General features: G+C 40.2%; 1 protein-coding gene across 5 annotated transcripts in view; it reads left to right on the forward strand.

Moving 5' to 3' along the window:
* LOC106748737 (pleckstrin homology domain-containing family G member 5) overlaps window positions 1-16,344 on the forward strand; it is a 57,179-nt gene that overhangs the window by 10,686 nt on the left and 30,149 nt on the right. For 2 of the 5 annotated variants that reach the window (XM_014627568.1, XM_014627569.1), the window contains exons 1-3: window positions 7,013-8,278; window positions 8,435-8,686; window positions 14,886-14,989. In XM_014627568.1, the coding sequence (XP_014483054.1) occupies window positions 8,171-8,278; window positions 8,435-8,686; window positions 14,886-14,989 (464 nt within the window). In that variant the 5' untranslated portion in view covers window positions 7,013-8,170. Of the gene's footprint in view, window positions 1-15; window positions 2,467-7,008; window positions 8,279-8,434; window positions 8,687-14,885; window positions 14,990-16,344 lie in introns of those variants that run through there. The other 3 variants (XM_014627570.1, XM_014627572.1, XM_014627571.1) reach the window with 3 other exon arrangements.

Genomic DNA, 16,344 nt, shown 5'->3' on the forward strand with positions numbered 1-16,344 from the left:
CAAGTAAATGATAATTGCCTTGAGCAGCAACGAACATTTGATCGACTGAAGCATCATAGCGAGTTTCTACTACGGCTTGGTGCACCGATCGATCGCGCGAAGGATAACAGCCCTTCTGTACTATAGCGTGAACTATTTAGGATACACGAATTTCCTTGACTCGATTCGCGGCTCACGTTATTAGCAACCTCGAAAGCGACGACAACGACAACGACGGCAGCTTGCTTACATCAGCCGCTCGGATTCCAACGCGAGCTTCGGTGATGCATCTAATTGTCGAGATCAGCAAATTGGATTTTCCCAGAGCCCGCCGCTTCTCACGATACCATCGACGCCCATCGACGCCCATTTCGTGAGTCCTCTTCGTTTTGTGAGGAAAAATAATATAAGAAACTATTACGTTGGTCGATACGATGAAAGAATCGTGAGACAAACACGAAATTTGAAAAAATGATTGAATTGCAAGGAAGGCGCAAATGCGATAAAGAATAATCTCATTTGTTATCCGATTAATGACAAATTAGCTTTCTTTTATTTGTCCCGGCGTATCAACCTTGAGTCTCTCCGATTCTCATAAAAAAAAAATGAAAGAGAAAAGGCGTTCGGATAAAAAACCGTCGCAGGAGTTTACGATGCCGCGCGTTTGACGAGAGAAACGCTCTTCTCTAATCCGCTTCGTGATTGCACCGAACGTACAATCTCGAGCCGAAGCCGAGGAACCTCTTCCGTGGATTTTTTCTGGTTGATCCGTCGGCGAACGCAATCTCGGTAGAGAGAACTCCAATTAAAATTATAACTGGCCAACTCAGCCATGCATGCCGTACGAAAATTGAATGCTAAGATAATCGTTTTCTCTCGCTGCCGAGAAAAGACGGAGACGCTTGGAGCTGCCGAGAGACATTATTGACGGCCATTTCTGGAGATTTCAGGCGACGGAGATCAAAAGTGGAGCTCAAGAACTCAAAAGCTCAAGAGAGAGAGAGAGAGAGAGAGAATCTTACGTCGTCGTTCGCTGCTTGAGTCCAGTTGTTTTGGCGACTACGACTTTCTTTTCTTGACAAATTAAATCTCGCGCAAGTGAAGCGCCTAAGAAAAAAGTCTGGAAGCGGATCGAGGACATTGGTCAAAGGGAGATTCACGTTTCCATTGCACTGTTAGAAATACTGTATTTCTCAAAGCCCACGGAACGCATTCGATTTTTGTGCCGCGAAATCGATAGACAAAGTCGATTCGTCTTGCACTATAATCAACTTAATCGTTATATATTGCCATGCTGAAACACAAAGCACGCCAATCACGTGCATTCATCAAACTAGAAAATATCGTAATTCCTTACAATAAACCGCACCGAAGAGCTCGTGCGAGTACTTAGGCAGGCGATAAGAACTGGGAAAAACTTGTCACTCAATCGAGAATGGAATCTTTTCGGGAACAGCAGTCACGAGATTTAATCGATGCGACACGAAATTCAGAAACCACACGAGTAACTCTAGTCGCATCATATTTATACTAGTAATTCCGCGTTTCTCCGTGACGAAGTTGTGAAATTTGTAAATTTGTAAAATTTACGACGGAGCAAGGAACAGTGGCAATAATTGAGAATAATTCTCTGTGCACAGAATAAAACGTGCAGCGCGCAACCGGGAAGGAAAAGAGTCAAAGCGCGCGCACGTAGCATCCGCATCTTCGTTTTCTCGAATAAAGAATACTATTTGCAGAATAGAGTGGAAAAGATAAAATCGTCAGGAGAGGAGGGGAGGGGGGGCTTGAAAAAAGAGATAAATAAATAAGAGCTGGTCATTAAAAAGCTATTCGTGATTTTTCGAGAACGGTGTCTGTGCAAGCTCAAAAGTGGAAACGTCGGGTAAGCGCGTCGAAGAGGACCCGTCGACTCGGAAGAGCGGTTTGTACAGTCTCGTGCGTCATCTGAGCAGTTGCAGCGCGATCGGACGTCGTGAGATTAGCACGTACGGTCGCAGTGGGAACAACGGGCCCAGCGGTGGGTCCGACAGCGACAGTAGTGGTAAGGATAACACGAGTACTAACTGCTTTGCGGCCGAGCAACGACCAGTAGTGGGGGCCGATAACACGGTGTCCGCATTTGGGACCTCATCGAGCCGCTGTAACCTTAGCCGACGTTCCAGTCGCGATCTAAGTGCATCGAAGTCGTCGTCGTCGTCGTCGTCCGCAACGACGGCGGCGGCGGCGGCAGTGCCGTGTCAGGATGCGACCAGCCACGGGGGCGACAATGGTGTCAGTGCGTCATCGGGTGATATCGGCACAACCGGCCAAGATTGGCGAAGACTAGTCGGCAGCATACGGCGCAAAGTTCGCCGCAAAACCGCCCAGAGCAGTTCCAGTATATCAGAAGCCGTTCTGCAAGAAACCAACCGCAATCCTGATGACTTTCTAAATGCCACCATGAGGATCTTCCTGGTGGTGTCGCCGCCGATTGGTCGCGTTCAGGTAAATGCCGCACGTTGTCAATAGCATTGCTGCGATTACGAGATGTATCCCGAAAGTAATAAAAGTAGTTTTTGTGCACATGTCAGAAGAGCCATGAAAAGAAAATGGCGGTCGAGGCAATTGGCGAGGGACCCTAGGTATACAATTTAACCTTTCTCAGTTCCATCTGAGCCTTTCTTGCGCTCGATATGTCAGCAAAGTAAGTTGTAATTTTTGTGTCTTGTACGGGCGAAAATGCAGCATAGTCTCGAGCAAAGTTACGCGATCAAATTCTGCATGAAACAGGGAAAATTTGCTTCCTAAACGTTTGAGAAAAAGAGTGCGCATCCGCTGTAAAACTGCAAACACGTGGATCCTTTACCGCGACAATGCGCCAAGTCACACATCATTGACTGTGAGAGAATTTTTAGCTCTAAAGAATATTTCAACGCTTCCCCACTCACCATATAGCCCTAACTTAACGATTTCTTTTTATTTCTTAAGCTCAAAACCCACCTCAAAGGACATCATTTTGGAACAGTTAAAAACGTCCAGTCAGCTGCGACGAAGGCTTTGAACATCTCACGTAAAGACTTCCTCCATTGCTATGAAAAGTTACAGTAACATTGGAATCGCTTTATTCGATCACAAGGAGCGTATTTTGAAGGAAATTAATTTTGATTAAATATATTATTTACAAAAAATTTTTTTTGAAACATTCTCATTTTTTGGGGGATAATACTTTTGGGACACACGTCGTATTATCAGGCAATGATTGAGCTTTGAGATAATGCATGAAATACGAAGAGGAGATTTGCAGAATCTCATGCGATGAATAATGAGGGACATGGAGGGAACACTATTGTAACTTTCGCTGGAGATCTAATCTCTTTCGTCATTCTGTTAGCTTCTCGTTAATCTCTTGAATATGATAGATGCATATACAGAATGTTACAGCTTCGTTCTGACAAACTAGAGATTCGGATAAGACTATAAAACCCAGATAGAACTATAAATAAGAATTATAGGAGCAGCTGAAGTATAAATGTTTGCCTTGAAAGCTTTCTTTCCTTAATCTTTTCGTGCCTGACTTTCATGGAGTGCACTTTAGTTAGCATTTAATTTACGTCTTACTAAGGGTTTTAGTGTCACTGATTATGGATTTGACATCAAAATTTTTTATTTCAAAATGATAGATCCAATATGGTGGACTAAAATGTAAAATTTTCTTGGATTTAAATGAAACTCATATTCCAAAAATTTTTGAGATCGCCGATTTTAAATATCAGTTGCTTCCATATGCCTGAAGAATCAAATACATGACTACGGTGCCGATTATGTTCAATCAAAAGAAAAGAAAGGAGAACGATTTGTTTATGCACAGCATATAAAGTTTCACTTTGTCTCATTCTATATTTTATATAATTTCATTAAATATTAATAGAATTGACTTGACCTTTTGTATTTATATTTTGTCAGCTACAATAGATCTAACATTGTGAATTTGAAAATTTCTATTTTAGATTCGTAATCAGCGACTAGAAGATTAGTTTCACTCGATTCCAACGAAATTTAGCATTTTAGTCCGCCATATTGTATCCGCTATTTTGAAATGAAATAACATTTTTCTATGTAACTCTTACATTTTCTTTTCAAATTGTGACGATGCAAATTTTTGCTCGTCACTTAGACTGTGGCCTGGCCGAGGATGAGCCGAAAACTCGCGCCTTCTCATAAGAGAAGGCGACCGAATGATATAATTTTGTCTGTTGTGCGCCATTTTGCACACGAAACGCGACCCGCAGCTATTATATTTTTTTTGAGTGTAAGGTCATCCACAAAAAGCCAGTGCATTAGACGTAAGAAGACTGGAGGAAATCAAAGTTGTCGGGAGGAGCCGAGGACGAACAAGGGTGAGGATTCTGGAGGAGCGGCTAGAGCGACATGCGGAAAGACGGGGAGATCTTCCTTTCCCGGACGGATGGCTGGTAACGGACAGTGAGGATGGTTACCTTGTGTTAAGAAAGGCGCAAGGCCTCGCGACCCAGTCGCAGATTATGCGAAGAAAGACTCCGGGGGAATCCTTTCGAACTACTACGAAGCCCAATCGTTGCCGAATATCGTCCCGGGAGGAACAAGGGCTAACCAAGCGTCGAATTAACAACTCCAGACGTAAGGCTCCCGCGAGCAACCTTGATACGCGTAATCTAGCCGGGAGAACCAATAGGATGCCGCATCGATTGGCACGACAGATCCTTGCGACGGCTGCCTCCTGCGTTAATTGACGATCTTTGCTCGTCACTGTGCAGCCCGACGACGAGCGAAGCAGACGTCCCATTCGAAAGCGAGCGAGCGAAGCTGCCGAAATATCGGGACGAGTCTTGAGGAGAGGCAAACTTCAGGCGATGAGTGAATGAGTAAGAGAATTATTATGCAGCCGCGGAGGGAAAATTATTAGAGATGCGTTGTAATTCCGAGTCAATTGCCGTCGCTTCTCGACGGCATAGGCGCGAGCAGTGGACCGGGAATTAGGACTCGTTTAGGGTCCATCGCGCCCTGAAGATCGGGACGCGTGAACATGCGAGATTTTGAGGCCACATCGCAGGGCAACGAGGGCCGTGTTCGAGAGGGTCTCGAATGTAGGAATTCCGGAAACTCGGGCGCGAGACTCGGTTGCCTTCTCTAGTTGCCGGTCGCACAGTCCTCGATAAATTATTGTCGGTGTTGTAAAATATATTATGTATTGAGCCGAATTATGAAACAGTATGTTTGTTTTTAGAAACTGCTTCTGGCGAACGAACTAGATCGGGTATTGTACATGATCGGAGCAGAAGCAGTAATTAGTGTCAGGAAAGACCCGGCTGGCGCCCAATGGAAAATCCGGTGAGATTCGCGAAACGAAGCCGGGCAAGAGAACTTCCGATTAACATGACGCGCGCTATCATAGCTGCCGTCAAGCGGCTTAGATCCGCCGCCTAAAAAGCATCTCGCGGAACATCTCAGGCGAGAGATCGCTTTCTTTTCATCACGTTGCAGGATCTCCCTTGGATTTGATTAGTTGCCTAAAATTGGAATTTAATCGAATTAAAGTATTGTTAATTACCGGTTACATTCGCTTCTGAATTTAGTTGCCTGTATTTGAAGGACTCAGGCTAATTAAAGAGTTATTATTTATATGTTAATTTTGTTTATAATTTATTATCTCTCCCGACTCCTCTCCGATGTGTCCGCGAGTATCGAGGAAGAACGTGAAAGAACCATGACGCTCTACCACGCGGAATAGCGAAGGATTCGATCCGCTAGTGTAAATTTGAGAACTGAGCTAGCTGAGGTGGATCCACTGCCGCGAAAGCGGGAGCGAAGATGTCCTGCAACCGCCACAGACAATCTTTTTTTGTTGCAGTTACGGTTGCCTGTGACAAAATTAATGGCGCCCAACGTGGCGCCAAAATAAACCCAAAAAGAACACGCTATCTTAATTTTTTTGGAAAATATGTATATTTTTCACTTTCACCCTATTTTACGAGTATTTAAACCTTTTGCGCTCGAGGCCTTTTTCGCTTGAGCGAACCAGCAACTCGAGAGGAGTTAGCTGCTCCCGCTTGTTTCGTGAGTTTTTTACAGTTAACTTAAAATGATTTCTAACACAATATAACACTTTAAACTTGTATATTTTAATATTTTACATATCTTCATAGTTCAAAGAAAGACATTTGTTAAACATTACATTCTATATTTTTTTCCATCTCTGTAGCCATTACCTCATAAGATTACACACAAAGGGCTAGGAATAGACTCGTGAAGCGATATTCGTTAAGCCAAATCTAAATAAACACCGTTATCGCTCGATTTGCCGCCTCGATCCGAGTGGTGCCTGAGAGGCACCGCTCGAGTTGTCACATCATATCCAGTGATGCCTGAGAGGCACCTCTCGAGCGCAAAGGGTTAACATGTATGCAGATTAATAGAAGAAATTTACAAGGGGTTTGATTTTTCTTTAAGAGTTTTATACTTCATCTCTAAAATGAGCCCAGAAAAAGTTGCTCTCTTTATTTTTGCGGAAGATAAAAATGTTTGAAGGACAGAGATATACAAGGTCCACTACTAAAATCCGGACAAAATTAAATTTGAATTTCCTATCTCATTTGACTTCCACGATAGGTTGTTGTTGGTATTCAAGCAAGTGAGATGTTTGTAGTAAGCGTGCATAACCTTAAAATGTCCGAACAGATAAAACTGAGTGCAGAGTATAAACAAACAGCGGTGATAATCGGAGACCTTCGCGCTGGGCATTTGCAGATCGAAATTATTCGGTTCTTCGGGTACCCGAAATCGACCGCATATGATGTTGCGACTCAATATAATAGCTAGGATGAATTCTCCGGCCTCTGTTCCTCTGTTCCTATTCTAGTGTAACCTAGGCGTCGTCTCCAGTGAGGGTCACGTCATGCCGCCACTTTTCTTTCAATAGAAATAAACCGTCACAAAAGAGGGTTTATTTACGTGTTTTGACGAGGGTAGTAGATCGATACCGTGGCCGCCGGGAAGCCGTACATATTCCAGCAAGACGGCGCGCCAGCGCACACAAGTCACTTAGTTCAAAACTGGCTGTCGGGTAATGTGGATATGTTTTGGTCCAAGGAATTCTGGCCTCCGAACAGATCAAATTTGAATCCATTGGACTACTAGGTGTAGAACGTTATTAAACGAGTGACCAACAAGTCGAGACATGACATCTCTCCAGGCCGCTATCAAGGCGGCATTCATCAATATGGACAAGGACGCGTTGCAGAGAATGTGCCAGAGCTTCAGGACAAGGATCGAAGCAGTCATCGAAGCAAAAGGGAGTTATATGGAATAATTTTACTCTAAAAGGATACTAGTGATGTACAAAAAGTTTTTTTGTAATTGTTACATTTTGACAAATAGAATTTTGTTTAAACAAATTGTTCATTTTGTCCGGATTTTAGTGAAAGATCCTGTACAGGGTGTCCCATTTTAAAGTTTCCACTAGATTATCTATTTAGGAAAGCATTTAAGAAAAAAATGTTTTGAATAGTTGTATAGTTTAAAGGGGGACATAAGATGTTGAGAACGATTTGACTTTGGATTGTTGTTTGAATGTTACGTGAAAGTTAGCTTCAATTTCCTAAATAGCATTTTCTACTTTCCATTCATTATTCTTATAGCTTATTTTGAGAACTTTTCAAAACACTATAAATAAATATTTTTTGGTTAAATACATTTTGAATTATGACTTGAAAACTATAGTACTGTCTGCATTAGCATTACCTAAGGTATACCACATGGAGGTTAATTTTGGCCATTTGATTTGTGCTAAAAATAGGGGTTTCCATTAATAAAATTGATTTGATGGTAACAATTACGATTTAAGATATAATGAACCTGCGGAGAAAATTGTTTAGCTTATTAATAAATTATGTGTCAATATGCTTCTGATGTTGAAATAACCTTGAAATTTGACTCTAAAATCAAGGACACTACTGAATGCTCCTGAACTAGTCAAAACACTTAGAAGATTATAATTAAACTTATCTTTTTAATTGCTTTTTTATTTTCACTTACTTTTTTTTATTCTTCTTAATAACCATTTAATTAGTCCCTATTTCTTTGATGGCATGATTAATGCTGAGAATTACTTACAGTTCCTAAAGGATATTTTTCCGATTCTGCTTGAAAATGTTGACTTGTGTACAAATAGAAAATGTCGTTCCAACATGATGGAGTAGGTCCTCACTATGCCAATATCGTCAAAATTTTCTTATCCAGAAATTTCCTAATAAATGGATTGGCAGAGGGGAGGGGGTGTCTAGTAAGTTGGCCAGCAAATCACCAGATCTACTTTGATTAACTTAAATTGGTTATTTCGTACTTGTGTTCAGTTTTAAAATAAAATTATTTTTCTTACTATTTAATATGGTATATATTATTAATTTTTTCTAATTGGATGTTCTCTTCCTTGTTGCAGGTGCGTTCGAGTTCTTTGACTTCACTGGATGTCTTGGACAGCAACATGTTGGACATGGAGGAACACCATCTAGGAAATGATCCTTCGCAACAGCAACTCCATCACTTGCATCATTATCATAAGAAATCCCATCAGCTGCAACACCACCCCCACTGCGTTGTCGAGTGCAGCCCTCGATTCCTTGTGCCGAACACAACGGCTGTCGAGGATGCGCATTCCAACCGTACGAAGCACAATCTCTCGCGATCTCAAGTAAGTAAAAGTGACGATAATCGCTTGGGCAGTATTAGCGTACTATGTTAGCGTGTTATATATTATCGTCTATTATTCGATGAATAACGTGCGTTTTTAACTGTGGCACTCTCGGGGACCGGGACTGTTCGGATTCGAACGCGAGACGTTGGTTGCCTCAATTTCGGGATAGCTTTTGCGAGACAATAATGCGAGTCATATTTTCGACACGTAAACAATGTTTATTAATTTAAACGTATATTACAACACGCAATGAGGTGAAAGTCACCTGATATACGTGATAGGCTTTCGGCCGGATATATACTGTGTGCAATCGAACTTAGAATTTTCTCAGAACCGATTCAGCACAGGTGTCTTGCATGAAAATCAGATTTTCTTCTTATTTCGCGCGGTGCCGAACAACTACGGTCTGTCGTTATGCATTCCGACACTTATCGCGAATACCCGGATAAAACCACAAAAGCATGTATAGCCGGGACAGTAGGTAAATAATAGATCTAAGATTAAGACGTTAATCGTTAAACATTAAGAACACGTTGATATATGAAGACAAGTACAATATTTTACACGATTAATTTCGGAGAAGAACCTAATATCTCGACCGGAGAATGCAAGTACCGTGCGATACGTCCGTTCGGCGAGAACCGAGAGTCCGTACGATTCGCAGAGCGCGGTTTTATTTCGCAACCTACGTTAATACAGAGAGAGCGATTTTTCTACGGAAGTACGGTGTCCTGATACTTGATGAAAAATGAGTTCCTGCGCAGGATTTCGATTGATTATAAAATCGATCTGAGTTGTGTGAATGCCAATCGGCCGGCACTTAAAAGTGCGCATGTCCCGCGTTGCGCAGAGACTTCTTTATCCGCAATAACCGCGGATACGCATGTCCTACGTTACGCGGGAGTCGGGATTATTATTTTTCTTGCTGGTTTTAACTTGCGCGAATGCGCCTATCTCGTATTTCTAACATCTATTAATTCGTCATTAGATCAATCCAAAAGCTTTTGAGATTAATTTGATTTTTTAGACAAAGGAGTTTTAATAAAGTAAAAAAATAAACTATTTTTACCTCCCCCCCCCCCCCCCNACTGTACTGTACATTTAAACATTTATCCGGGCAGAATTATAGCTTAAAGAAAATAAATATTCCATTTGTGGGCATCAATAGTTGATAAAAAAAATCGCATTTGGCACAAAAATTTATATTAAAATTCCTGCAGATTATGGAATGTTTACAGAGCTGTTATTTTGTGGTGATATATTTGCGTTGGAATTGCACAACTTGGATTTATAATAACTGCGATTGCGATTGCAATCATGACCTTTACATAGAAGCAATGTTCTATGTAGGTATTGCACATATTAGTGAAAATCTTCACCTAGAATATATAAAACGATTTTATAAATTGTGTAAACAACGTATGTTTAAGAGTCCCGAGATAATAAACTCGCGGTGTGCGCTATAAAGTGAACTAGGTAAAAGTGGTGATGTGTACTGTGTTAAAAAAAAATGGAAGAACTCGTGCAAACAGAATATGAACTATGGGAGCAGTCCACTTAAAGAGGATAACAAAAGCATGTATAGCCAGGACAGCAGGTAAATAAAAGATCTAAGATTCGAGCTCTTTTTTCCCTTTTTCTTATTCTCATTTGTGACTCCGTTTTTTACAGTTTATCAGCCGTTTTTTTTTAATATTTGTCAGCCGCTTTACCGTGCGAGACCTCGTTTATTTGTGCGAAAGCGGTAGGGGTGAATCGTCGCAAATCGGGCAGGTGAACGCATGGGTGATCGTTGCGGGCGAACGCGGAAAAGGTCGCGAGTGGGAGCGGACCGCCGCTGGTGGGGCCCTTTATCGATCACTGGAGGAATATCGATTGCTGGAAGAATATTGATCGCTGGAAGAATATCGACCGCTGGAGGGGGTAATGACGGTTGGTAATTCAATACATAATATTAGTCCCCAAACACGTAACATTAGCCCTCGCACCTACAAATTCCCTCCTCCCCTGCATAATGTCAGTCCCCGCGTCAACAAATTCCCCTTTTCCCCGCGTGGCGTCAGCCCTCGCATGTCTATAAACTCTTCCCTCTCCCGCGTGACGTCAGCCCTCACGCCCTGGGTACATCCCCTTTCCCCGCACTCCCCTCGAAGCACTTGAGTTAAAAACCGCCTATTATACCTATTGACACGTATAAAGATAGCGTATTCATGAATTCAATTGTTCTGGATGACAGTGTATACACGTTTGCTTCGTTTTTATTTCTTAATATATTCTAAGTAATACCTTTGACAACTTTTAGAGAAAATTTGGTGGAGTGGCAATTCCAGGAACATTATCAAAAAGAAGAATAATCATCAAAAGTGCAAAATCTTATGTAAGTCGTTCAAATTCAGAATGTAATAATTAATAAATAATGAGGTTTAGGATAACCATCGATAAGCGTCCTGTCGATGTGATACCTGCGATCGTTAAAAAACTCTTAAGTACGGTGTACAACAATGTAAAGATTGTAGCACCAGCGAGATTCAAGGTGAGTTACTCTGTACACGTGAGCAAATTTAAAATCATCTTCTATAAAGATTACACGTCCAATTAGATCACTGAGGGGTTTACGATCGACAAAGTATCAATCAGATAACTAATCCGGTGACTTAACTGCTCGAGAATTCTCGCAAACAACCGGTTACTAGAAGATTCTATGAATACAAATTGTATCGTTTTGCTAATCCCGATGTATAGCTCGTAGAAAAGGTGTTGTGGAGAAAGGATAATAAGATTTACGTGAAATTGTTGAGATTTGACAATTCGTACAACTTATGGATAAACAAAGATAATGTACTATTATCATTTATTTTAATTATCTTATACAAATTTTAAATTATATAAAAATTATTCTGTTGAAAAAATATACATATGTCTGTATAAGCTGTCTTATTGTGTTTTTAATTATAATGGTATTTTGTATCGCGCCCATGGTAACGTGTCAATCGAATCAGGTATACTGTTTGTCATCGTACGAACTTAGAGCGATTTTCGTTTCGGACACTGTATAGACTTTATGCAGTTTTGATCTTATACATGATTATCGACGACTCTTTTCGACTTCCTCTCTCAAGCATTACGTATAATTATCGAAAGTTATCATTCGCGTTATGACCTTACTCTTAATGCCTTGTACCTTTTTCGTATCTTTCTTACCGCCTATTCTCAGCGCGTACATTTTCGCTCTAAGTCCAACGAATTCCGTCATGATTGCTCCATTATTTTCATCCTGCATCAAACGCGGAACCTTCTTATTTACAAACAGTATACCATACGCGTTGTCAGCAGGATAATCACTTGATAATCGAATCTATAATCTAGCAACATCGCGTTTCATATGCTCGTAGATGTTGTTGCATTGAATATAATAATTAAATAGGCCATCGGTGTCGGTGTACATTATTTTACATTTCTCGCGATACAAAGGAGACATGTATTCATAATGAAATTCAAACAAACAAATCTTTGTTACGTCGAGAATACACATACTCACATAGATTGGCTTGTTGAGTTTCACCTCAAATTTTCGCAATTCAATTGCCATTGGGCAATCAAATTTTCGCAAAAGACGCTTCTACTATGAAAATTCAGTTTGGCGATCATTGCCTCAACACCATACCTACCATCCCATTTTGTTAAAATTTTCATTTCTACGTGATTTTGAACATTATCCATAATTTTGCCAAATATTGCGTTGTTCATCAATTTGTACAAATTTTTCTCAAAATTATTTGTTGCATGTGTTCTAAATTGTGTATTTAATTCAATATAATGGCACAGCCATGGAGATTGAGTGAATTGGATTACGTGGTGTATCTTTCTAATACGAAGACCGTGATGTGTGCACTGCTGCAGGTTGCGGTAATGAATAATACAAAGGTGAATCAAATATAAACCGAAATTACTTTTATACCCGCAGTGAGGCGAACGGAGAGAGGCCAGGCTTCTGAGCCTTATAGGTGGGGATGCCCTGAAGGAGATTCCCCCCTACGCGACCTCTCATTAGCGCTCCGTTAATCAATATCACAATGTCAGGGCGGGAGGTGCCCTCGCCCGTTGCAAAATTATAAAGCTTACTTTGTTAAATAAATATATATTTAAAATCGGAAACAATGGATATGTTATTTAATCTCGAGCATTGCATCGATCGTATGTTTATGGCTATATGAAAATACACATCTTTTTCATATGAAATTTAAGAAATTTGTAAACGTCTTGCAACAGAATAATATGACCGATATATATTACAAGTATAAAAATCACAAGTTTTACGCCGCCAAAACGATACGCGAGAGCGACGATTACGACAGCGAGTTTCTTGTCGACTGTGAACTGTTGGCATGTGCTTTAAAAGATATTGTACACGATGCTATTACAAATTTATAAAATTTTATAAAAATACTCTGTTATAATTTTAAAAAATGAATATTTTTCTTATACTTAGTATTCCTCCATATTATTTATACGTAAGCGCATCGAAAAATCATAATGTAATCATCTTAATAGAAATAGCCGTATCACAAAAATCTATATAACTAGGACAGTAGGTAAAATCTATGGTTCAAGCTCGTTTTGTCCCTTTTTAGTTTCAGATCATTTTTCCTATTCTTTCCTCACATACGTTCGAAAAGACATTATACGCAGAATTATACAAACGTAAAACATTTCGTAAATTGTATTATAAATGTTCGTAAGACGTTAAACAACTTTCAAAAACATGGTTATCGTTCTTTAACGTTTGTCAACCGTTCTCTGCTGTTCTCTGCTGTTCTTTACCGTTCGTCAGCTGTCTCTTTGCCGTTCTTTACCGTTTGTCAGTCGTTTATTCGCCATTTTTTTTTTTACGTTTGTCAACTGTTTTACCGTGCGAGGCTTCGTTTATTTGCGCGAGAGCAGTAGGGCGAATCGTCGCAAATCGGGCAGGTGAACGTGGATGGGGGGGACGATCGCTGTGGGCGAACGCTGAAAAGGTCGCGGGTGGGGGGCGGACTGTTCGGGGGATCGAACGTGGGCCGTCGGTGGGATCAGTTTACCGACCGATGGAAGAATATCGATCGCTGGAAGAATATCGACCGCTGGATAGGTTAACCATGGTAATACAATAATATAGACATACTATCGGAAATACATAAGTACATAACATCAGTCCCCGCGTGCGTGACGTCAGCACCCCCTCGTGACGTCAGCCCCCGCGCCTATAAATTCCCCCTTCCCCCGCATAATGTCAACCTCCGAGCGCCGACAAGGTCTCCCCTCCCCCGTGTGATGTCAGCCCCCCGCGGCCTGCAGTAACTTCCTCCCCGGCTAAGAATCCCTGTGCCAGCCTCCGAAGAAGATAGATTTTTCAAGTTAATACCTAAGCTGTCACCTGGGGTAGTCTTTCCTGAGATTGTTTTCTCCATTGCCAAGATAGATGCTAGTTCCGGTCCACCCCGGGTATTTTATTTCCTCGGTACCCTCCGGCAAAACCGACGAGTGTTCTTCGATCCTCCGCCTGGGGAGTCGCCCAATGAGGGACCAGCAACCCCGCACGGGGGAAATAACTAAAACACGAATTCTAGATTAGGCAGCTCGGCCTTATAACCCTCGCTATCCGAAAGAATGAAAGAATTTTCGGTTAACGCTACCCATTCCGGTTCATTTAAATACAAGAGCGTTCCGATCCCAGGAACGAGCAAATACTAATTTTTACGCGTTCCCCAACAAATATAATAAGATTACCAATACGGTCTCAACGATAATAATAGTACTTTTATTACGAAATAATAGTAATTTTATTACTACTGTCAGGTTGAAATTGTCGCGCACTCTCTCTTTCTCTCTCTCTCTCTCTCTCCCGCTTGCGCGAAAACAATTTATTTTGCGCAGATATACGCAGCACGTAAAATCGCCCGCTAATTTCTTCATTAGAAATCGTTCAATTGAATCAAAATTGAAAACCCTCGCAAATAATTTAATGCAACGTATATTTTGGGAAATTAAATGCAACATATATTTTAAATAAAAAATTTAACAAGGCTGAGTTAATATTCCAAACCGATAATTTTGCATCACACGTTTTCAGTTACAGGGTATCCAAACAGTATATATTTTCCTATTTTTACTGAAAACAATAAATGTAATCGTTTTTCGCCATTTTAATATGTTACAGATGTCTAGTAGCGAGTACTTCAGCGTCAACTTTGAAGTGGGAAAGGATGCAGCTCCTTTCGATCGTGAAGAATTTCTGCCAGCCACAAAAGGCATCTACCTAGCGTGAGTGAAATATTATCATATTTTTAATATTACACACATTCGCGCGTACGCGCGCCGCACAGAGTAATAAATTTCAAACAACATGTATAACCACCGAATGAACAATGAAACAATGAACAATGAAACAATGAAACGCTATATACAGTCCCTGGTCATATTATTAGACGCAACTTAATTTTTTATATTTCATTGACTTCAGAGGACCAACTTTATATTACGATTCATCTATCAATCAAGTTATATTAAGGAAATATTATTCTATAAAATTGTTGATGATTGAGTACTTTTTATGATATCATTTCACTTCACTATTACGATAACCTTGAATAAGTATGAATCCGTGCTAATTACATTGTTAATAATAATGATAATTGAATAATAATGGCGTTCTGTGACGTGTGTCAATTGAAATTTAGTTTTATTTTTACCTGTGACTTGAAATTTTAAATTCCTTGCTTACTTTTTTTAATTTATTATAAATAACTATTACAACTGAGTTACACTCATCTAGTAATTTCTCTCGCATATATCTGTTCACATTTGTAAGGGTGAAACCGAATGGTTAATCCCATCATCCTTTACTAAGCTAATTCTGCGCTTTAATTATTAATTAAAATTTTTAATTGTTTTCCTCTGTGTTCGACATTAAATCAATAGATTTAGTCCTTTTGAGCCTTCTCTTTATATTTTTATTATTGCTTATTCTGCGTAGTTTAATCTTTCAGAAAATGTGCAGCAGACTGGCAATTGAATGACACGTGATATATATTTTCTGACTCTACTGTCATCTATTTAAAAATCCGTAAAACTCTTTTTTTCAACCCAATACTTGTTCACATTAACCGTCAGATCGAGTATTCGCAACAATGCCCACTCGCTGTCGCGTACTTGGAATTCTTCCAAAGACGTTAAAATGGAATCGATCACGCACCCCTCGTACCACTCTTCTAAATCAGATGTGGAAAAGAGTTCACAGTTTCTCGTATTGATACTTTTGGCTGCGCATTTATTATCCGCGAGAAACTCACCATTAAACACCATGTTCATTTTGAGAGTCCTGTGTCTCTCCCTAACGTTTCACACATGTTTGATTACTATGTTCTTTACATCTCGCAGAAATCGTAGCCGTATCACAAAAGCATGTATAGCTGAGACAGCAGGTAAACGAAAAATCTAAAGTTCAATCTCCATTTATCCTTTTTTCTTTCAGGTCATTTTTTTTATTCTTACCTCACATACGTTCGAAAAGACGTTATACGCAGAATTATATAAACATAAGACCTTTCGTAAACTGTATTATAAACATACGTAAAATGTTAAACAACGTTCAAAAACATGGTTACCGTTCTTTAACG

This window comes from Dinoponera quadriceps, unplaced genomic scaffold (assembly GCF_001313825.1).
Source record: "Dinoponera quadriceps isolate SergipeBrazil2010 unplaced genomic scaffold, ASM131382v1 scaffold3127, whole genome shotgun sequence".
Lineage (NCBI taxonomy): Eukaryota > Metazoa > Arthropoda > Insecta > Hymenoptera > Formicidae > Dinoponera > Dinoponera quadriceps.